The following is a 22,622-nucleotide window of genomic DNA, read 5'->3' as shown; positions in this document are numbered from 1 at the left end:
AGTCAAATATATATAGATTTTTTAATTAAAAATGTTTTATTTTTATTCAAGCCTGGAAATTTGATGACGAAAACTGAACTCCTTGCACATTTAAGTGCTACAAAACTACAAGTATCCACATACAAATAGAGTGGGAAGGGCAAACAAACAAAAAAACAACATCATCGGAAATGCCAACACCTATCTCAGTGAGGAAAGATTCCTCAAGATGGAGAGTCAGGCACATTGTGCGAAATCTTAAAGCAAAATCAGTCCAGTTATGAGAAATCAACATGAGCGTAAACGTTTGGTCCTTGAGTGTGTGTGTGAGTGTGTGTGTGTGTGTGTGTGTGTGTTTAGTCAGACTCTTCCTCTGAGCTTGGAGGTGTGGATGCAGCCTCCTCCTCCTCCTCTTCTTCAGATTCCTGGTTCAAAAAGAAATGTAAAGAAACTTGAGTGGCACTGAAACCATAGCAGCTAGTTCGCACCAGTTTTGAGTTCTAGCTTGCTTGGCAGCGTAATAATTTGTCATCAGTTGCGCATGTTTTTTTTTTTAACATCTCAAAGAGAATTACATGTATTGTTAAAACAATGGAAAATTAATGAATTTAAAAGCTAATGAATAAGACCTATGTTTCGGCATTGCAATGCTTTAAAAGCAACAGATATTTCAGGGGAGCAACACGTTGAAAATGTCAAAATAACTAAGACGCATACATTCATTATACGATTAATATTAGACTTTACACCGATTTTATCGGGCTGATCGGTATCGGCCGATATTTAGCATGTTATGCTGATCGGCTTTAATGTCATAATTCCGATCCGGCTCCGCAAAAGACATTTACTCCGCGTCGCCGCGTGCACAGTATATTTGAATCCAAAAGCTAGTTTCTTTTTTGCCTTGTTGTGTGTCTTTTGACGTAGTATAGGAAATATCTGACGGCCAATAAAGTTATTTAAAAAAAAAAAAAAAAAAAAAAAAAAAAAAAAACGTTGGCGGTGTGGAACAGACAACACGTCTGAGACAGACAACACATAATCCGGATCAAACTACAAGAAAAAGTTGCTCTTTCACGATTGCAGGCCAAGTTGAGGTTTGCTTTATTTTTGGCTTCATGGAGTTCATGGACATTACTCAGAAGCAATTTGGAACTTGGGACAGTAAAGATGTTGTGCAGTGATTTGTTTTCAACCACAGAAGTTGCTGGTGCGCATCCAGAAAGTAAAAGAAAGACACAGATGAAGTGGATAAGATAACGCATGCCGTCATTGACGCTTATATTCACCTTCTTCTTCTTCTTCTTCTTCTTAGACTTGCTCTTGTGGTCCGAGTCGGACGAGCTCTCGCTGGTCTCGATGAACTCTTTGCTCTTGAAGCTCTCGTTGCCGCCCCCACGCTCCCTTTCCTTGTCTCCTCCTGAAGACTTACGCTTCTTGTCATCCTTTTTGCCTCCAGACTTCTTGGCCTCCCTGATGTGAGAGAGGGGGTGTCAGATGAGGACGGGTTAAAGAGAGTAGCTCGACCGGCATAAGCCATGTGAGGTTATGACTATGAGTCTTACTTCTTGGAAATGGAAGACTCTCCTCCGCCACTTTCTTTGTACTCTTTCTTTGCGATGTCATATTGCCTCTTGGCTTCTCCCGCCTTTGTCTCCCACTCCTGAAGGAAGAATTACACATCGTTACTAAGAGGTCTGTTTTTAAAACCCCAAAAATGGAGCCGGGCACAACAGAATGTAATGACAATTTATTTAAGCATGCATCTATTGAATATTTTCATAATTGAGTATTCTACCAACATCCATCAAGTAATCGGATAAAAATTGCTAATGCATTATTAAACAACAACATACAGTATACATGTGATGTGCAAGTATTATTTTTGTCCACATGGGGTTGCCATCCTCACAATTTAATACTGTATAGCATCTGTGACTTTGAGTGTGTATGTCTAAAAGCTGGGGCCTGGCCTGGTGAGTAGGGATGAGTATGCTTAAATTTTAATGATACTACTACTCTTAATGACACTGCTTATTTATAAGATACTATAGCAGTATTCGTATCTGGATTTTTTGGGTTGTTGAAAAACACTAAAACAAATAAGAATTAACACAGCTTTAATTTTTTTTATTTAAATTGTTTTCCAACAACAATGTAAAATTAAAACAATGATTTACAGAAAAAGAAATGTATTAAACAAATCATTATAATGTTAATCATTATATAAACAATTATTTAATGCAAAAGAAAACAGTGGTGTAGAACTGCTGGAAGATAAGGTAGCGAGTTTGTCTTTGCTTGCCTTGTCTTGTCTTCCAGCAGGACTAGTGTTTAGGCAGTCGAAAATGATGGATTTTTCCCACTTGAATGTGATGCACTTTTGCTAAATGTTTGTTAAGGTTGCTTTATGGAAATATACTTCCATATTGCTTGGGTCCAAGCATTGGAACATATAAACGCGAGAGATCGCGCATGAGGTACTTCTTTGTTTCTATCATGCAAAGAAAACTATTGCGGTCGCGTCAACTCATCGTAAAAAGTCGCTGGGTAAAGAAAAGACAGGACGTCATTTCCCTGTCCCTCTCAAGGCATAACCAAACTAAGAATAACCAAAAGTATACAGTAGTGTAATGGTTGGATTGCGTGTAAATTGATGAGTCATGCCTGGAGAGGGAGACACAATGAACACTTGGATGCTACGTTAACATAACAACAGCGCTAACCCAATACCAGCTGTTGCCCACACAACACAAAATAAGAACATTAAAACTAGACTTATATTGCTCGTCATGGCTCGCCTCCTATTGTGAAAATGTTTCTTAGACAAATATCTTCATTTTATTGCAAGTTTGAAACGAGATCAGAGATGTAAAAAGTGCCAAATAACTTTCAAATAGCCTAAATAAATCCAAAATAAATTTCAGTAATTTCTCCAAGACAGTTAACAGAACCATTTAGGGTGGAGCTTTTGAATATTCTGGTCTTGAAAAATTGTTCCCGGAGGCTAGTTTACTACCCGGGCTCGGACCCATCCCTACCGCTGAGTGATGTGGGTGTCATCGAATGAGTGTTGCGTTGGCTCGCTGTTAACTCTCTGTGTTGAATGACTGCTGTATCCATCAGCACCTCTTACAATACACTATTACAAGACATTCTAGATAGCGCTGGTAGGCTGTATTAAATTAACTAACACGTTACCTCGTGTCCCCATTGAAAAAAAATAAATAACAAAAATCCAGAATCAGAATTATTGCATTTGAAACAGAACAAATCTACTTTATGCTGACAAGAGCTGCCACTTGCGTTGTTTACGGCCGCCGTCATTTTGATGTAGCGCACATTGTGCATTCATCTTCCTTGTTAAGTTTGAAATGATCCCAAACTTTGGACATTCTCTGTCAGACTTCCTTCTGGCTCGCATAAACTTATTTCTACATGGAGTGACTGTAGTAACAGTCCGTGTGGAAAAATTATCCCTGGGAAACTTTGAGGCAGAGCTTTTGCTTCAACCATTTTTATATTCAAATTATTTGAATATAAAAAGTTATTTGATTAAATGTTCCAGCCATTTCCCTTTAATTTTTTCTACTGACAAGAGTAATTCTGCGATATTCCTTCCATCTTTCAAAAGCAATTAGGCATACTTATCAATGAAACAATTGTAATAATATTTGAAAAAAATAAAGACTCTAAATTGCCCTTAGGTGTGAATGTGAGTGCGAATGGTTGTTTGTTTCTATGTGCCCTGCGATTGGCTGGCGACCGGTTCAGGGTGTACCCCGCCGCCCGCCCGAAGATAGCTGGGATAGGCTCCGGCAGCCCGTGACCCTAGTGAGGATAAGCGATAAAGAACATGGATAGGTGGAATTACTTTTCAACCCCTCCTTGAGCCGTCACCTTATCGTGGTGGAGGGGTTTGTGAGTCCCAATTATCCTAGAAGCCAAGTTGCCTGGGACTTTATGCCCCTGGCAGGGTCACCCATGTCAAACAAAGCACGGCTCAAAAGACCCCTATGATGTATAAAAATATTGGAAGACGTTTTCCCTTGCCGGACACAAGTCACCGGGCCCTCCCTCTGAAGCCAGGTCTGAAGGTGGGTCTCGAAGGCGAACGCCTGGTGGCCGGGCCTGCACCCATGGGGCCTGGCCGGGCCCCCTTTCCATGGGCCCACCACCTGTGGGAGGGGCCATAGGGGTCGGGTACAGCCTGAGCTGGGTGGTGGCCGAAGCCAGGGACCTTGGCGATCCAATCCCCGGCTACAGAAGCTGGCTCTAGGGACGTGGAACGTCACCCCTCTGGCAGGGAAGGAGCCTGAGCTGGTGTGTGAGGTCGAGAAGTTCCAACCACATATCGTCGGGCTCGCCTCCACATACAGCTTAGGCTCTGGTACCAGTCTTCTAGGGAGGGGTTGGACTCTCTTCCACTCTGGAGGTGCCCACGGAGAGAGCCACCTAACAGGTGTGGGTATACTTATTGCCCCCCGGCTCAGCGCCTGTACGTTAGGGTTCACCCAAGTGGACGAGAGGGTAGCCTCCCTCCGCCTTCGGGTGGGGGACGGCCCTGACTGTTGTTTGTGCCTATGCACCAAACACCAGTTCAGAGAACCCACCCTTTTTGGAGAGCGCTCCTGATGGGGACCCCATCATTCTGCTGGGGGACTTCAATGCTCACGTGGGCAATGACAGTGAGACCTGGAAGGGCGTGACTGGGAGGAACGGCCCTCCCGATCAGAACCGGAGCTGTGTTCTATTGTTGGACTTCTGTGCTTATCACAGATTGTCCATAATGAACACCATATTCAAGCATAAGGGTTTCCATATGTGCACTTGGGACCAAGACACCCATGGCCGCAGTTCGATGATCGAGTTTGTGGTCGTGTCACTGGACTTGCGGCCGCATGTCGAGGCGCGGAGCTGTCAACTGATCACCACCTGGTGGTGTGTTGGCTCCGATGGTGGGGGAAGATGCCTGTCTGACCTGGCAGGCACAAAGGTATTGTGAGGGTCTGGATGCCTCCTGGACATCTCCCTGGTGAGGTGTTCCGGGCACGTCCCACTGGGTGGAGACCGCGGGGACAACCCAGGACACGCTAGAGAGACTATGTCTCCCGGCTGGCCTGGGAACGCCTCAGGATCCCCCCGGAAGAGCTGGATGAAGTGGCTGGGGAGAGGGAAGTCTGGGCTTCCCTGCTAAAGCTACAGCTCCCGCGACCCGACCTCAGATAAGTGGAAGAAAATGGATGGAAGGATGAATTACTTTTCAAGTGACATAATTACACTGTAGTTCAGCTGACAACAAGCACCCTAGCAGCATTGACTTGGCGTCAATGTCGTGTTTCTTCTCTCTCTCTCTCACACACACACACACACACACACACACACATTTTGATTGAATCTAAACTGGAATGTTAATACGCTGTGCAACGGAGATTATAATTTTGAATCTCGTCAAAACCAGTGGCCGACTGATCGGTCGCTAATGGAAAGAGTTGCCAAAATGCGCCATAGTTCAGCTGGGTTCGGTGGCGGTGCTCGGTGTGCGCCAGCCTTAACCACCTTAACAATTTGTTATATTGTTTTGCACTTCCTCGTTCCTCACCTCTTTCTCGTCTTTGCCCAGCTGCTTCCACATTTCTCCAGCCTTCTTAGAGATCTCTGTGACTGAGATTCCGGGATTCTCAGACTTGATTCTCTCACGGCTGGAATTGAGCCACAGCATGTAGGCACTCATTGGCCTCTTGGGGGCGCCTTTGTCTTTCTGCTTCTTCTGTGGTGGTTGAAAAAATTGTGTTACTGCTGCTGCTGTGCGAGCACTGAGACATTTTGTAGCATTCCAAGTTCCTGATTTTCACCTCTTTGCGTGGCTTCCTTTCTTTTTTCTCCTTCACCACTTTTTGCTTTGCAACTTTCTTCTTTTTTGGACTGTCACCCTCACTTCTGTCGCCTTCGTCGCTGCTGTCGCTGGCTGATGCCTTGCTGTCGTACCTGATGAAGGAGGTGTAAATGTTATCGTCTGCGTGGGCAAAACCGTTAAATGCGTCTCCAGGGGTCGAGGTCTGCCTTACTCCTCTGCAATGTCATCATCCTCCTCGCCAGGGTTGAAAGACTCATCTAAAGAAAGGGAAACAAATGCCTCAACTTATTATAAACCACAAGTGTCAAACTCAAAGCCTGCGTTACTTTATCAGTCCCGTAATAAATAAATAAATATTTTTTTTTTGTTTAGTTACATTCCAAACTAGCAATAAAAATTGATAACCAAATGCAGGGTAATTTAGATAATCTGATAAGGCGGTCATTTAGGTTCCCACACGGAACATATCAGGTCGGAGTCAAGAAGTGTGACTGTTACGTGCTCTAGCCACAAGCAGAGTCCGTAAATAAAAACAACTAGCTTTTTTTCTTTTTTTTCTTCTCTTTCTTAAGTAGCGGGGAACAAACGCAACTTCCAGCACCATTTAAACAGCCTCTCCTGGATACTTCAGATTGAGACAATGCAACTGAAGCTGTTGATGTTTCATTTTAAACATCATTAAATCTATCCCCGTTTACATAAAAGATGAGGTTGATGGACTAGTTTACCTCCTACAGGCTAATAGGATTTTATACTTTCAACTACCCCCCAAAATGTGTCTACCAACTACAGCAGAATTTCTGGGCAAAATAGTCACACATTTTACCTGTTACAGGCGAGTAGTATTTTAACCTTTCAACTAACCCAAAGAATATGAGCAAAATACTACTGAAAAGACTCACCACATTTATACCAATAATAAACTAGACAACAAAAACTTTTGATCTGGTCGTCATTCACGTTTTTGCGATTTTCTAAAATCACTGACAAACCATAATCTTTTTTTTCCAACTAACTCACAAAATGTCAGTTTTCCACTAATCACAGGGGAATTTTGTGCAAAATGTTACTAAAGAAAAACCTTGCGTCATTTTTTAACCTCTATTCTAGGATTATGATGATATAGTCATTAGGGTTGGGCATCGTTTGAATTTGAGCAAGTCCGATTCCTTAGTTCGATTCCGGTTCCAAACTATTCTTGATTACGATTCTTTTAGGGGCTGGGTCAAAAAACTTCTTAGCGGCTGGAAGACTAGGCATCGAAACTGGGAACCAAAATCTTTAAATTTGAACAGTTCCAGGAGAACCAGAACGTTATCTCCGGTTCCAATTGGTTCTCGATTCTCGATGCCCAACCCTAGTAGTCATTCAAAATATTTGCTTGACTTTTTACTTAAAACACTGTAACTGAAATCTTGTCAACCAAATGAAAAAATATGACAGTTTTCCAATAATTTCAGTGTAATTTTGTGCAAAATACTACTAAAAAAAGAGAAAAATCTGTCCCTGTTTCATAAAGTAATGTGTTCTGCATTTTGTTCCTTTACTATACCAAATGTGAACCGAACTGTGAACAAAAGTACGTACCGAACTGCGACTTTTGAAGTACTATTACACCCAGAACGATTATACATTTGTGTTTTCACCGTTACCACCGCGATGAAAACACGTTTGTTGCCTCCGTTCTAAACAACGTGCGCTCGTCAACTGACCGCTGCCACTGTCGGAATCGTCGCTGTCGTTGCCCTCTTCTCTGATCTTGCCCTCAGCCTTCATGCGCTCCAGGTAGGCGTCGTGCTTGTCTTCGTCAGAGTCGCTGTACTCGTCGATCTTGCCCTTCATGCCCTGGAAGCACACTGCCAGGTTAGAAAAAAATAAATAAAAATACACTCCCTACACAATCCACCATTCCCATGGAGATGTTCCCACTTCCCACTGATTAAGTTAAAAAAAGGTGTGTGTATTCAATAAATGAGGAATGGTAAGAAAATTTTAAATAGTTGTGAAATTTTCTGCACATACTTACAGGTGGTTTTCTCTTCATAAAACAGTAAGAAATGCAATACTGTAGCATAGCCAGCATTTTTCGTATATTGATGCCTTTTTGTTGGAATCTTTACATTCATAACATTTGTGGGTACAAAATGGGTATACAGGAACATGCGCATGAAATACTATCGTGAATTTGTGATCTTAAAATCACAAATTATTATTTTCTGTGCGCGGCTCATCTAATTTGTGGCCACAATTTATAATTTTCCGCATTATTCCCATTTCATAGGCACAAAGTAGCATTTTATGCACATATACGGTACATATTGTGGCCATATTAAATTTTTTTTCCACCCATTTTGTGTTTGAGGCCCCGTAGAAACCGAATTGTTTAACTCAAACTTTGACCCATTCTGTTACATTCACGCTCTTTAGCAATACGTTCCCGCTTGCTTTTTGCGCCAGCAACGTTAGTGTATAAAATCAGTAATGTGTGTGTTAGCACTCCTCAGAAAACGGTTGTGTTGTGTTACTGCACACCAAAAGCCCCCTCAGGCCACAAATCTGCACAATGAAAATACACAGTTATCTGTCACACTCCCACACCCACCCAGGTACCAAAGTTAGCCAAGAATCATTCCTTGAGATTTTTTTTTTTCCCCCCACCAGTCCAAAACAAATCTTCTCATCACACCCACCCAAAATGTAAATCAAGAGTATGGGGCTGAATGTCAGGCAGCACGCCATGCAAGCACAATTCACACCAATCACGAGAAGAACATACGCACCTTCTTCTATACAGGTACAAGCACACGCGCACAAGTACAAGGAGAAGGGCGACAAGTGTCATTAAGTAGGATGGATTATGATTGACAAAATAGCGTCTCGGCTGAGTGAGGGGGGCCGCGTTACCTCTTTGAAACCTCTGTTCTTGATGTTGAGCTTCTTGGCATTGACAAAGTCAAAGAGTTTTCCGTACTCCTCCCTGAAGGGGGAGGTGTGAGGAATATGTTAGTTTGTGTGAAGATGAACGTTGCATGGGAACATGAAAATGAGGAAGTGAAGGTGCTCATTTACACTACTCACAAAAGTTAGGGATATTGGGATTTAAGGTGAAATTTTCGAATGAACCTAAAATGCGCTATTATCTTGACAGGTGAACTTAATTTGACCAATGTTTCAGTACTGTAAAGGTTATAGCACATTTGAGATTCATCCTCAACTACTTCTAGTGAGTAGTGTATATTATTGAAAGCGTAAGCTATTCTTGACCATATAATTCACTCATGAACAATTTGTCAAGGACAAGACATGGTCACCTCTCAATGCTGCTGAAGGTGTACTGGTTGCCCTGCTTGGTCTCAATCTCAAAGTCGAAGGAGCGAGTCGTGGTCGTGCCTCGGGCGAAGTTGACGCAGGAGATCTCCTCAAAGCGCAGGTGCACGGGGGGCTTGTGGACGTAGATGAAGCCCCTCTCCAGCGGATAGAGGAGGCCCGAGGTTGCCTTGTAGGAGCATGTGATGCACTGAGCACCAGAGTGACTGAGCGGGAAGTAAGAAAAGGCAACATTATTTACTTCAGGTCTATAAAAAAAACAAAAAAAATACGATGTGACTATATGAGCGTGTGTTTCAGGACGCACCCCTGGAAGTTTCCGGGCACTGTGATTTTTCTGTTGACCAGAGCCTTCATCACCCTGCTGACCAGCTCATAGAGCGACCCAGACATATTCTTACTGAGTTTGCCCTCAAAGCGGCGCTCCACATCTTCCCTGATGACACATGAGAAAAACTACTGTCAACCATGCAAACTTTGCTTCCCCCTAGTGGAAAAACTCCTTAGAAACTTTGGGTGTACTGTGAGGCAGAGAGGGTAGCAACTTGGACAGATTTTATACATTTAATGTAAACTTCATTAGGTATAACATCACAATTTATTCTAATGAAATCCAATACAAGCGTTTTAAAAATTCTGCCTTTACAAAAAAGAATAAAGCGCAGTTGAAGCTGTCGGATGTATATTTATTTAATAAACTAATTAGCCTGGATTTAAACTCCATGATTCAAGTGGTACACTTGAATCTTTGCTCCGCGCCAGGGTAGCATAAATATAAAAAACACAAAATCAATCATATCATTAGATCGGAATCAGGCCCCTTCCTAATGCGGATACAAATCAGATATGTATAGAGTATCTGCCAATGTGAGTGCAGCGTAAATGCACAGATCGAATGCAAGCAAAGCAAACATTAATGCAAGCCTCATATCGTCGAAATAGATGGATTGGTTGGCATTAAAATGGAAAAATAATTGTTTAAGTAGTAATGTAAACTGAAATGCAGTCATAATGTGGACAATGTGCGATATGTTTTAATACGGCTTCATATTAATACAATACACGCATAACTGTGATTACACTACTTCGGAAACATCTAGGTTCTAAGTATTTTTTTAAAATACGGCAGTATTTAGAGGTATTATTTATTAATACATACATGAGTATATGCAGAGTAAATCAGGTCTTATTCTGTTTGTAGTTTGCAATGGTAGTACGCCGTAACATCATGAAATGTCCGTCGAGTGTCCTTGCAGCACACAAACTTACTCGCTCATGTTGAGGGAGAGGCTGATGTTCTCCTCTTTGGAGAAAAGCAGAATAAGGAAGTGATATCGCGTCTGGCCCTGCTTAATGGGAGGATCCAGACTGATCTATGCCCAAAGACAAGAGGCAGAAAGTGAGCATGCCTGATGTTAAAGAAAAACGTGATAGAAATACAGTGTTCCCTCATTTTTCACGGTTAATGGGGACCATAACCCCCCGTGAAAGGCGAAAAACCGCGAAGTAGGATTTCATCCACTCGTGCTCTCATTGGTCGATGTCGCGCTGGGAACCAATCACCCGCCTTGTATGAGTGCCCGTACAGTACAGGCATGTACAAAGCCTCTGAGTCAACTCATCTCTTTGTTTGGCATGCAGGGAAACCTTCTCTCGCACGCATCAACATGAAACAACACGTCTTTCCATAATATGGCTGCTGATATGGCTGTATTTTGTTAATGAATATTTTGGAAAAACCTGCGAAGCACTGAAGCCGCAAAACGTGAAGCGGCGAGGGAACACTGTATTAGGTAGACAACGATGTAATGTAACTCACCTCCACCTGATTAAAATATTACAGTGAGAGCTGAATTAGGTTGAAAGTAAAGTTGAAACAAAAATGCCCACTTACCACAAAGAACATCTGCCTCTGGTCCTTGTGTGGCAGCAGGAATAGACGGAGGACAGTGGTGTAGGGAATCTTGTAGTCAAACGTCTTACCATGGAGGTGAAGGAAGGTTGGGTAGATGCGGATGTCGTATCTGACAGATAGAACATGTTCAACAGAGTTGAGGAGTAGGATCAGGGGTGTCAAGGGCCATATTTGATTTTGGACAGATGAGAGTCAAGTCATTTGTAGCTTAAAGAAGAGAGCGGGCCATACTTTGCCCATCCCTCCTTTCGATGATACTTTACCTCCCTCTGGGCGTAAGACACTGCAGCTCTTTGAAAATACACACAGCATCTCCCGTGGCCTGGATCACATCTGCCTTGGATAACACGTTCTGGGCGAAGGCCTGAAGAGAGGAAACCTCGAGATTCAGTGGAGTCGCCAAACCGCTTTACCGTGGAGGCGGCAAAGAAAATGCCCTCACACCTCCACAGGGTCTTGGCGCTCGTCTGCCTGTCCAGGTGGGACATAGAAGCGGACCTCCATGAGTGAGACCTCAGCGTCGTCGTTCTGGTGGAACTCCAAGGTGACTTCATTCTTGCCCGTGGCGCACTGTGACACGTTCGATAGGGGGACCTCGAAGGCTGTCGTCTCATTCACATCAAACAATAACAGCGGACCTGCAGTGGAAGAAAAAGTGGTAAACAGGTGATAATAGGGGTGAGTAAAAATATCAATTCATCAATCCATTACAATTTTTTTTTCTATATTAATTCATCAAATCCTCTGAATCAATACACCTCCTGGCCAGTGGGGAGCACTATGCACGTGATTGTCATCTTATGGACGGAAGCTGCACTCGACCAAACAACAACTGCAGCCGCAGTGTGAAGCGAGTGACTTCGGGATCTAAAATCTATGGTGTTACCACCATTATACAAGCAGTCCATTCCATGCGCCGTTCCGGCACTTCTATCCAGGAGCGCCCGGACAGCATTCAGAGCCCACGTGATCACAACAACAGGTTGCTAAGCTGCTAAACATAGTAGCAAGAAGTAAGAAATCTTGCTTGCTGAACGTCGTTTATTGATACTCCAGTTAAAATTCACTGTAAAACTAAACACACATAACAAAATAATTACAGATTGAATGTTCAAATACAGCCGACTTCATGTCTTTCTTCGTTTTTGTTCACCAAAATCGCTAGCTCAACACTAACTAGCACACAATGAAAAAAAAACACCATTGACGAGCTAACGAAAAATTAGCATCATCTTGCGGCACTTCTCCCTCTCTCAAATTAATGAATATTGGTAAACAAGCACATACAAACAGGCAATATAACAATACTCTGGCATACATTCTTCAAACTCGGTGAAAAACAATATATATATTGACAATATTCGATCGTGACTATTTTCTTTGTTACTGCAAGTTGGTGTTGTTTCGTTCCCGAACGTTTCGTTCAGAAGAATTAATCTTTTTAGTGAACGAACTCAACTGAATCAGTTTATGGAATGATTTGTTCGTTTAGCTTGGCCGCCGCCATGAGGCGAGCGAGTCGGCAGGGTGTGGAAACGGAACTGGAACGCGGATGACCAATGTAGTGTTGTTTCGTTCACGAACGTTTCTTTCAGATGAACAAATCGTTTTAGTGAACGAACTGAACCGAATCAGTTTATTAAATGATTTAGCTTTTAGCTTGGCCGCCACCCGCTGCCGTGAGGCGAGCGAGTCGGCTGGGAGCAAAAACGGAACTGCTGAAGCGTTCTGTCACACAGTTGAATCTTAGGCAAATGACCAATGAGCAGCCAGCGTGCAGGCGGGGGCGGGACTTCATTAAACGTACTGCCATGTGATTTGAGATTCGCCAGCGTTGTCACTCACTTCGGCAAATGACCAATGAGCAGCCAGAGTCAGGTAGCGACGTGCATAAAGCGGAGGGACTGAAGTGAACTGAGTGATTCGTTCAGTGAACTGCTGTACTAGTGTACTGAAGACCTGAAGAGTGATTCGTTCAGTGAACTGGTGTACTGAGGAACTGAAGAGTGATTCGTTCAGGGGAGGGACTTAAGTGAACTGAGCGATTCGTTCAGTGAACTGGTGTACTGAGGAACTGGAGAGTGGTTCGTTAGTTGAACTTATCGTTCGCGAGCCATTAGACACGAGTAGTTTGTTCGTTGAACTTCTTCGTTTGTGATCCGCTAACGAGCGATGTACTAGTGCGATGAGTGATTCGTTTGCGCAAGGAACGATGTACTACGCAGTGAACGTACTCATGAGTGATTTTAACCGCAAGTCCTGACGTCCTCGCGCAGATAGCTTTCACTCGCAGCTTTAAGCTATCGGCTAATTTTGGAGTCGGTCAAGCACATGAAAACAAGCACACATTTAAAATAAATGTAAATTAACAATAAATGTTTTTACATACATATCATTCCCTCTCTGTCTCTAATGCGATTATTAAAGCTTTTTATTTTATAATAATAATAATAATAATACATTAAACCTATATAGCGTTTCTCAAGACACTCAAAAGACGCTTTCCAATAATCAGATGACAATAACAGTAAAGTGAGTGAGCAGAAATCCCGGGTGGCGGGTGCTGGTGTCAGCGACGCTGTCCAATGCGGTGGGATGCAGAAAAGTCACACCGGCTGGCGAGAGCCTAGCTGGACGTCAAGGGACGCGGAAGGATGTTCGGTAGCTGAGCCCGCTCCACATATGTTCACGACTCACAACCAAAGCAGAGTGTTCGACAGCTTGCTGAGAGAGAGATAGGTAGGTGATAATTTAGCCAAAGATATTTATTTATTTATTTAATAATCTCCCCGCCTTTCCTAGTTTACAATACATGACAACAACAACGCATAATCCTTTGGCGAATGTGTTGAATGAACTTGAACCTGGATGGATCATTAACTGAATGAGGTAGCACTTGAAGGATTTTGTGAAAAAGTACAATGATTCGGTGAACGAATCTTTTCAATGAACTGATTCAAATGATTCAGTACACTCAAAAGAACTGCCGTGCCCATCACTAGCCCAATGAGCAGCCAGCGTGTAGGCGGGTGTGGGACTTCATTAAACGTACGGTCATGTGATTTGCGATTCGCCTACGTTGTCACTCACTTCGGCGAATGACCAATTAGCAGCCAGCGTCAGGAAGCACCGTGCAGGCGCGGAGAGACTTAAGTGAACTGGTGTACTGAAGAAAAGAAGAGTGATTCGTTAGTTGAACTTCGTTCGTGATCCGCTGAGGAACAATGTACTAGTACTACGAGTGGTTCGTTTACGCAAGGAACGACGTACTACGCAGTGACCGTACTCATGAGTGATTTCTCCTCCAAGTTTCTCCAGCTCAGCTTCTTGCCTGCCATCTGCCAGTGGATTTATAGCTTCCTGACAGGCAGGACACAGCAGTTGAGGCTGGGGACACTACCTCATGCACACGCACCATCACCACCAGGGCTCCCCAAGGATGAGCCCTCTCTTCGCTACTCTTCTCCCTCTACACGAACGACTGCACCTCAACGCACCCAGCTGTAAAACTCCTGAAGTTTGCAGACAACACCACAGTCATCGGCCTCATTAAAGACAGTGACGAGTCTGCGTATCGACAGGAAGTGGAGCAGCTGGAGCTTCGGTGCGGCCAACACAGCCTGAAACTGAACACGCTCAAGACGGTAGAGATGACCATGGACTTCAAGAAACATCCTACGCCATAGCTTCCCCTCACGCTCTCCTACTGGCCCTGTGTCAACTGTCGAGCCCTTCATTTCCTGGGAAATGAAGTGGGAAACCAACATCAACGCCATCCTCAAAAAGACCAAGCAGAGGATGTACTTCCTGCGACTTCTAAGGAAGCAGGGCCTGCCACAGGAGCTGTTGAGGCAGTTCTACACAGCAGTCATTAAATCGGTTCTGTGTGCATCCATCACAGTCTGGTTTGGTGTTGCCACAAAGGAGGACAAAATCAGAATCAGAATCACAATCAGAATCATCTTTATTTGCCAAGTATGTCCAAAACACACAAGGAATTTGTCTCCGGTAGTTGGAGCCGCTCTAGTACAACAGACAGTCAATTTACAGAACACTTTGGAGACATAAAGACCTTGACAAAAAACAACAACAAACAACAATTGTGCAAAAAGATGCAGAGTCCTGTAGCACTTAGAGCAGTTCGAATGAAATCAGACTGCAACAGAGAGTTGAAAAATGTATAGGTACCCACCTTGCCACTCTTGAGGACTTACACGCTGCCAGAACTAAGACAAGGGCATGCAAAAAAACCCTCCACATCCTGGTCACCACCTATTTCAGCTCCTTCCCTCAGGTAGGCACTATAGAACAATGCAAACTAGAACCAGCACACTTTCCAAAAGCTTCTTCCCTCTTGCCATCAACCTCAAACAGTTGACTTACAATTTCACTGTAACATTCTGCCAATTTTGCACATCTCTGTTGGGACACTTCTACATTATTCGTGCAGTCAGTTTTATCACGCTGCACTATTAGGATACTGTTGGTGATGACTACTGCCCACTTATGTGTTTGGGAACTCTCTGCACCATTTGCACAATCATCACTGTACCAGATCATTGCACTATTGGTCACTTTAAATTGCTTGAGGACTGCATCATTTTGCACAATTTCCACTATATCAGCATCACCACACTGGTGGTACACTTTCATTGCTCAATTAATTTCCATACTCATGTTTATTATGTCCTAAATGTATATTTTGTCAGTGGCTGTTTGTTGTCATACTATAGGGTGGCTCCAAATACCAGAGACAAATTCCTTGTGTCTCCTGTAACATACTTGGCCAATAAAGCTGATTTTGATTGTGATATATACCGTTACAGTTAAGGGATTCAATTTATACCGTGAATTTCAGGTCAAGTCACTGATGGTGTAGTGGTACACTCGCCTGACTTTGGTGCAGGCAGCGTGGGTTCAGTTCCCACTCAGTGACGTTGTGAATGTGAGTGCGAATGGTTGTCCGTGTCTATATGTGCCCTGCAACTGACTGGCGACCAGTTCAGGGTGTCGTCCGCCTTTCGCCCGAAGTCAGCTGGGATAGGCTCCAGCGTCCCGCGACCCTAACCAGGATAAGCGGTGTTGAAAATGGATGGATGAATTTCAGGTCATATCACCCAACCCTACTCACAAGCATATACAGTGAAATCTCTGGTCAGAAATGACTGTTTACGAACAATTCAGGTTACGTAAATTTTTGGAGAAAACTTACCTCTAGTTAAGTATAATTTTCGGTTTGAAAACGGTCTTGTATGGACGAACGGAAGGATTTATGGTGTGCTTCTAGTCGCGCTGCATGAAAATCATTGACTGTGCATAACGCTTGGTTGTAGGGTGAAAACTAGTCTGCTCCAAGGCGTAAGGCGGAAATCTGTTCTAGGCGCAAGTTCTGCCTTAAAATCCTTGATCATCCAATCACAAATCTAATAGCGTTTCTGATTAAAGTCGTATAATAAAGTCCAGAAATCATTTTATTTTCTTTAAAAAACACTATTTAGAGTATATGTTATTTATTGACTTGTAATGCAGCCCTATGGGGGGCACAAGCCAGTGCAAATTGTAGGCCTGTGCCCAGCCCAGATAAATGCGATAAATGGAGAGGGTTGCGTCACCAAGGGCATCCGGGTTAAAACTTTGCCAAACAAATATGAGCGCTCATCTAAAGGACACGCTGTGGCGAACTCTAACGGGACAAGCCGAAAGGAAAAGAAGAAGAAGTTATTTATTGAATTGTAGAGTCTCTTTAATTAAAACAACGAACGGTTAATATTGGCATAATTACATCAAAATAGCTCTACACGGAGGCGTTCGCAAGGCCGAAGTTCTGTCTATACGCACATATTTTCCAAAAAAGTAATCCAAGTATGTCAAAATGGCATCCAAGATAAAAAGGTAAACCACCAAAGAGTGTTAGGAAGCACTAGATGAGCAGAAAAATCTGTGCATTGTTCAACCGTCATTGACGGTGTGGCACGGCACGCAATGCAACTAAGGTAGGCACTGTATCTTTGTTGTTGTTTTTTTGCTCTTTAGTAGACTGGCAAAAATGAGTAAGCGCTCGCTGTTGATAGCGTGAGCGAGGCAATACAAAAAAGGAGCAAAAGAAATATGCAGAAAATTGGCTAACAGAGCAATTCATCTTTCAAATGACAATGTGACGTCCCAGTTTCTGATATTTCTTTCTGAACAGAAAAAGAAAAGTTTCCCTGGATTGGTTTGTTGTGCCACAATCAACCAATAAAGTCGAAAAGAAACAGACAAAAGAAAAAAAAAACCCGAATCTGCATTTACCCATGTTATTCTAGAAGAAGGCTCTTCCTCAATGAGTAGCTATAATGCTCCTTCAGGCACACCGGCTTAAATGTGAAATGTCATAAGCAAAATTGAAGGAAATACTGTTTTGGTCCCATGTTGTAATCTGTAATCTGTACTGTCACAAACACAAAAATGGAACGTGATCCAATTCAAACTGTGACCTGTGTTCTGTGCCCTAAAATGATTACAAACCCGTATTATAACAACTAATTGGTGTGATGTGTTTTTACCAGAGAATTTGGCCGTTCCCCAGTTCCACCCCTTCACGCACATGTCCTTCTCTGTCAGCTCCACGCTGTAGTTTGCTTTGAAGAACTCCGAGATCTTCTCAAAGTCCTGATGCAGGAAGACAAACATGGAGAATTCAGAGTTTTAAAAACCTTGTGGTGATGCATGGGTCAAAGCTTAGCAAAACATTTCCTCACCCACTAGAAAAAAAAGTGGACGAGGGCTCGGGGGGCTAATTAAATTGATGCCGTTAAAACCACGCCTGTCATTTGGGCCTCCCAGGACCACAGGAGGTGAACATAATCCATCTCACTGCTTTGTCCTCCTCCTCCTCCTCCTCCTCCTCCTCCTCCTCCACCTCTCAAGACTGCCGCTGACAGACAGAGTTTATTTAGATTCCAGGCTGGCTTACAACCACACAACACACACCTCTTAATACACACACACAGGCCTTGTCGTCGTTGTTCACACACATGTGGAAGTGATTCTGGCATGCACGGAAGAAGAGAATGAGACTCTGTAGGAAAGAGTTTACACACCTGGATATCTGCCTTTCTGCGTGCTTATTACTGCTAATTAGAGCCCATATAATCAGTGTGTATATGCATGTGCGTGTGAGGCTTATCGGTATGTTTGTTAAAACCGAACAAGACGTTTAAAAGGAGACCATGTGTTTTAGTGGCGAGTGTTTCACGTTTGGCTCATTGTTGACCGTTTTCTCTGACTGTTCAGCACCACATCATCACCGTTGTTGTTGCTTAATGTCCTAATAAACACACGTCTTACAATAAAACAGTCCAGAGTAGCCAGCATGTCTAATGATTCAATTTTGCAGTTCAAACAACCAACATTTAAACAGTAATGCCAGTTAGCATTGTCTAGCAGTGCGTTACCATTACGTTACATTTATTCAAACCTGAATCAGCCTAAACATGTCTTGGTCATTATAAATAAGACACCAACAAGATGAAGACCTGTACGAAAATCCTGTCTACCAGAGGTGTAGTACAATACTTTCATGTATAAAACTTTGCTTTTATATACGCTAGTATTTCTATGATATTTGTTGATACTACATGCAGCAAAATGCATTCTTATTTTATTTTTTCAGCCAAACCAGTTGATTAAAAGATCTAAGGACTTAATCGATGCTGCTATGTGCTGTGGTCACATTTGCGATACCATTTTCATTCACTGGTTATTTTTATTTAGGAAACCAATCATGCTTTACACGGAGCAGTATGTTGATGAATGAAAGCAAAACATTTTTGTTGATGCTCCTTGTGAGTGTTCGACCTGAACGAGTTCAATGAACGAAGGTTCATGAAGTAGTTTATATTTTGTGGGAACATGAACTGAAGTTAGTTAATTTCTGTGTGATGACCGTTATTGATCATTCTGGTGTCTGTGAATGGTTTTCGAAAAAAAGTTCATTTTCATTCAAGAGTGCAAGGTTTTGTTAGGGACCTCCGCGACAAAACATGGCTGAACACACTATATATGAGCCTTCATATGTCGGGGTAAAAACACCATATTTGGCAACACATTCAGTGTGGGCACAAGCACAGTTTTCCTCCATTCCTCAGGCATCTTCTCACGCACTAGAATTCTATTGAACAAGCTGGTCAAAAACTCCACAGCTACCTCTCCTTGATGCTTCCATACCTCCACAGGAATGTCATCAGGACCAACTGCCTTTCCATTTTTCATCCTCTGTAATGCCTTTCTAACTCCCCCCTCACTAATCATTGCCACTTCCTGGTCCACCACACTTGCCTCTTCTACTCTCCCTTCTTTCTCATTTTCCTCATTCATCAACTTCTCGAAGTATTCTTTCCATCTGGGTAACACACTGCTGGCACCAGTCAACATATTTCCATCTCTATCCTTAATCACCCTAACCTGCTGCACATCCTTCCCATCTCTATCCCTCTGTCTGGCCAGCCTGTATAGATCTTTTTCTCCTTCTTTAGTGTCCAACCTGGCATACATGTCATCATATGCCTCTTGTTTGGCCTTTGCCACCTCTACCTTTGCCCTGTTTCGCATCTCAATGTATTCCTTTCGCCTCTCCTCGGTCCTCTCAGTGTCCCACTTCTTCTTAGCTAACCTTTTTCCTTGTATGATTTCCTGTACTGTGTGGTTCCACCACCAAGTCTCCTTCTCTCCTTTCCTGCCAGAAGATTTACCAAGTACTCTCCTGCCTGCCTCTCTGATCTCCATTTCTCTTCCCATCTACACCACGGTAAAATAATTTAAACCCTGCCCCTAAACTTCTAGCCTTACTGCCTTTCTACCTGGTTTCCTGGACACACAATATATCAACCTTTCTCCTAATCATCATGTCAACCAACTCCCGAGATTTTCCTGTCATAGTCCCAACATTCAAAGTCCCCACATTCAGTTCCAGGCTCTGTGCTTTCCTCTTCTCTTTTTGCCGAAGAACACGCTTTCCACCTCCTCTTCTTCTGCGACTTCGACCCACAGTAGCTGAATTTCCAACGGCGCCCTGCAGGTTGACGGCGTCGGTGGTGGACGTTGTTAACCCTTGCCACAACCAATCTGGTATTGAATTCTTTGGATGAACGCTCATATTTATTATTTGTATCAGAATGCTTTAGTTAAAACACTGTACGATCAGACTATTATATGGAATCATTTTTTTTTTTTTTTAATTATAAGAAATGTTTGATTGAAGACTAAATTGCCCGTAGAATGTGAGTGCGAATGGTTATTTATATGTGCCCTGCAATTGGCTGGCGACCAGTTCAGGGTGTACCTCTCGCCCGAAGAATGCTGGGATATGCTTCAGCACACCCGTGATCCTCGTGAGGACAAGCGGTACAGACAATGAATGAACGAATTAATGGTTTAAATATTTTGTTGTTATACTCAGCTAGAGCTGCAACAAATGCAGTTTTTGCCCGTTCCTGTCACACAGTGTTTTTGTTTGCGCATTAAGGAAAAAAGTCCCCTTTTTGTTTTATTTTCTCATTTATAAAAAAGACTTCAAGCAACAACTTTTTCCTCGTTTTTGGCTCGGGTGAAAGCTGCAGCTGGAAACTAGTGTGGACTAAATGGGTGACGGCAATGAGAAAATGAAATGTATTTTGAGGGAAATAGCAGTTCAGCACCATATTGAGGAAAAAAAGAACTATGAACTAGTTCATTTTTTGAACAATTAGTTCAAAATTTTGAAATATGAACTGAACTAGTTCATTTTTGGAACGGTGAACTGAAATTTGAACTACCTCAATTTCTCATGTATAACAGCAAAACACCTTTATCTGACAAAGTGCCATCCAAGATTCAGTCACACAAGACCCTGAAACAGCGCCACGGGAGCTGTAGATGGAACTGCTTGATCTCCAGTGTGATACTGTCTTAAAAGAGAAGTTCAACACTCAAACTGGATAAGTTTTATGCTTCAGACAGATACATTTCCAAAAATCCGGAAGATGGCACAGAGGATGGTGGTGGTGTTTGGCGCTACATGTGTGTGAACAAACTTTTAGTGTGATGAACACCAACAAAACATTCTAGAGATTCCAGCTGAGTGATGAACACCTCAGATGTGTTCTGAGAATTGCCACAACAAAATTAACACCAGACTTTGATGCATTGGCAAAAAAGGTGATTAACAAAACAATACTGTTCCCATTAAAAGTAAATCTAAGTATTAACACCACAATGCCTTTTTATGTTTTGTTTATTTTTTGTATATGTAATCATCTGGTCCTGGCTTGGCCCGCCTGTCAAATTTTAAAAGTTAATGTGGCAAACGTTTGCCCACCCCTGGTATAGGGGGAAATAAAAAAATAATAATAAAAAAAAAAATCACACTTTATAAATGTATGCCGCCATCTAGAGGTTATGAAAAAGCTGTATACTTTCATTCCAATTTGCCATCGCCATCTTGAAGTGATGAGAAAGGTGTAGACTTTCATTCTAAAATATGCCACTGCCACCTAGACGTTATGAAAAAGTACTCTTCAACCTTGCAACCTTTCATTGCTCATTTTCTCTTCGTCCATCCAGCCCTTTTGATTGGCCTTAACGACGACTTCGGCTGGAAATCTCTATTTAGGCACTGTCTTCTTCTTAAAAATTACCATAGATGGCAGTTTCTGTCCATTACAATGGCAACCAAGCTCAACAGTAAAAGCCAACTCCTTGTGCCCAGTTGTGCGTATCGCTACCGTGGTGGTCCCCTTCTTCTCTACAGTGTGGTTCACCGGGATGTCGAAAGTGAGCGGCACCTCGTCCATGTTGGTGATGTGGTTGGGCTGGATGTGTTTGTCGGCAATCTTTTTACTGCAGTAGGAGCGGAAGATGGCCAGCTTTTCCTTGTAATCCGCCGGAAGTTGCTACGCCACAGTAGTCCTTGCCCGGATGGGTAGATGCCGCCATTTCATAAAACGAAAGCACCAAGACGGACCTCCTTGAAAATGTTCGATTTTCATTTCTTCTGCAAGCGTTATTGCCCTCAGTCGAATGGTGACTGTAGAGACGCTTGTCCCGGCTGTTCTTTGCTCATTAATCCATTGCTCGAGTTGGTCTTCCAACTCGGGCCACCTCGCCTTGTTTCCGTGGAAACTCCGCTTCGTCTTGTTGAATTGGCGAAGCTCGTTTTCCTGCTTCCTCCACTTGCGAACCATGGATTCGTTGATCTTGAATTTTCTCACGGCTACTCGATTCCCATGTTCCTCTGCGTAACTGACAGCTTGCAGTTTAAACTGCTTCGTAAGCGTGTCTCTTCGTAGGTGCCATTTTTGGGGGTCCTTAGCCAAACCGATGTTTTGCACAATGCACATACCGGCGCTATATACCTACTGGGGGTGTGTCTTTAGCGTCCTCTGTCACGCACACCCTGCCCCCTTTTACGTCCGCATGCTGGCCTCAGTCATGTCCGCCTTCCTCTATATAAGCAGCGTGTTGGCAGGAAATGCTCCCAGTCAGTCAAGCGGAGCGCTCAATAAAGTCACACAACAACATTTACAG

At 43.0% G+C, this 22,622-nt stretch overlaps 1 protein-coding gene across 1 annotated transcript in view; it reads right to left on the bottom strand.

Moving 5' to 3' along the window:
* Positions 1 to 13: 13 nt before the first annotated feature.
* Positions 14 to 22,622, bottom strand: part of ssrp1a (structure specific recognition protein 1a) — a 37,837-nt gene continuing 15,228 nt past the window's right edge. The window contains exons 4-18 of the mRNA XM_061787960.1: positions 17,624 to 17,729; positions 11,523 to 11,716; positions 11,342 to 11,442; positions 11,058 to 11,187; positions 10,433 to 10,536; positions 9,471 to 9,599; positions 9,148 to 9,369; positions 8,741 to 8,813; positions 7,549 to 7,681; positions 6,048 to 6,093; positions 5,835 to 5,967; positions 5,582 to 5,749; positions 1,545 to 1,642; positions 1,269 to 1,452; positions 14 to 404 (exon numbers count right to left, since the gene is read on the bottom strand). Of these exons, the coding sequence (XP_061643944.1) occupies positions 336 to 404; positions 1,269 to 1,452; positions 1,545 to 1,642; positions 5,582 to 5,749; positions 5,835 to 5,967; positions 6,048 to 6,093; positions 7,549 to 7,681; positions 8,741 to 8,813; positions 9,148 to 9,369; positions 9,471 to 9,599; positions 10,433 to 10,536; positions 11,058 to 11,187; positions 11,342 to 11,442; positions 11,523 to 11,716; positions 17,624 to 17,729 (1,890 nt within the window). The 3' untranslated portion in view covers positions 14 to 335. The remainder of the gene's footprint in view (positions 405 to 1,268; positions 1,453 to 1,544; positions 1,643 to 5,581; positions 5,750 to 5,834; positions 5,968 to 6,047; positions 6,094 to 7,548; positions 7,682 to 8,740; positions 8,814 to 9,147; positions 9,370 to 9,470; positions 9,600 to 10,432; positions 10,537 to 11,057; positions 11,188 to 11,341; positions 11,443 to 11,522; positions 11,717 to 17,623; positions 17,730 to 22,622) is intronic.

Source organism: Phyllopteryx taeniolatus, chromosome 10, assembly GCF_024500385.1.
Source record: "Phyllopteryx taeniolatus isolate TA_2022b chromosome 10, UOR_Ptae_1.2, whole genome shotgun sequence".
Classification (NCBI taxonomy): Eukaryota; Metazoa; Chordata; class Actinopteri; order Syngnathiformes; family Syngnathidae; genus Phyllopteryx; species Phyllopteryx taeniolatus.
This window is presented reverse-complemented; position numbering and strand designations above follow the sequence as displayed.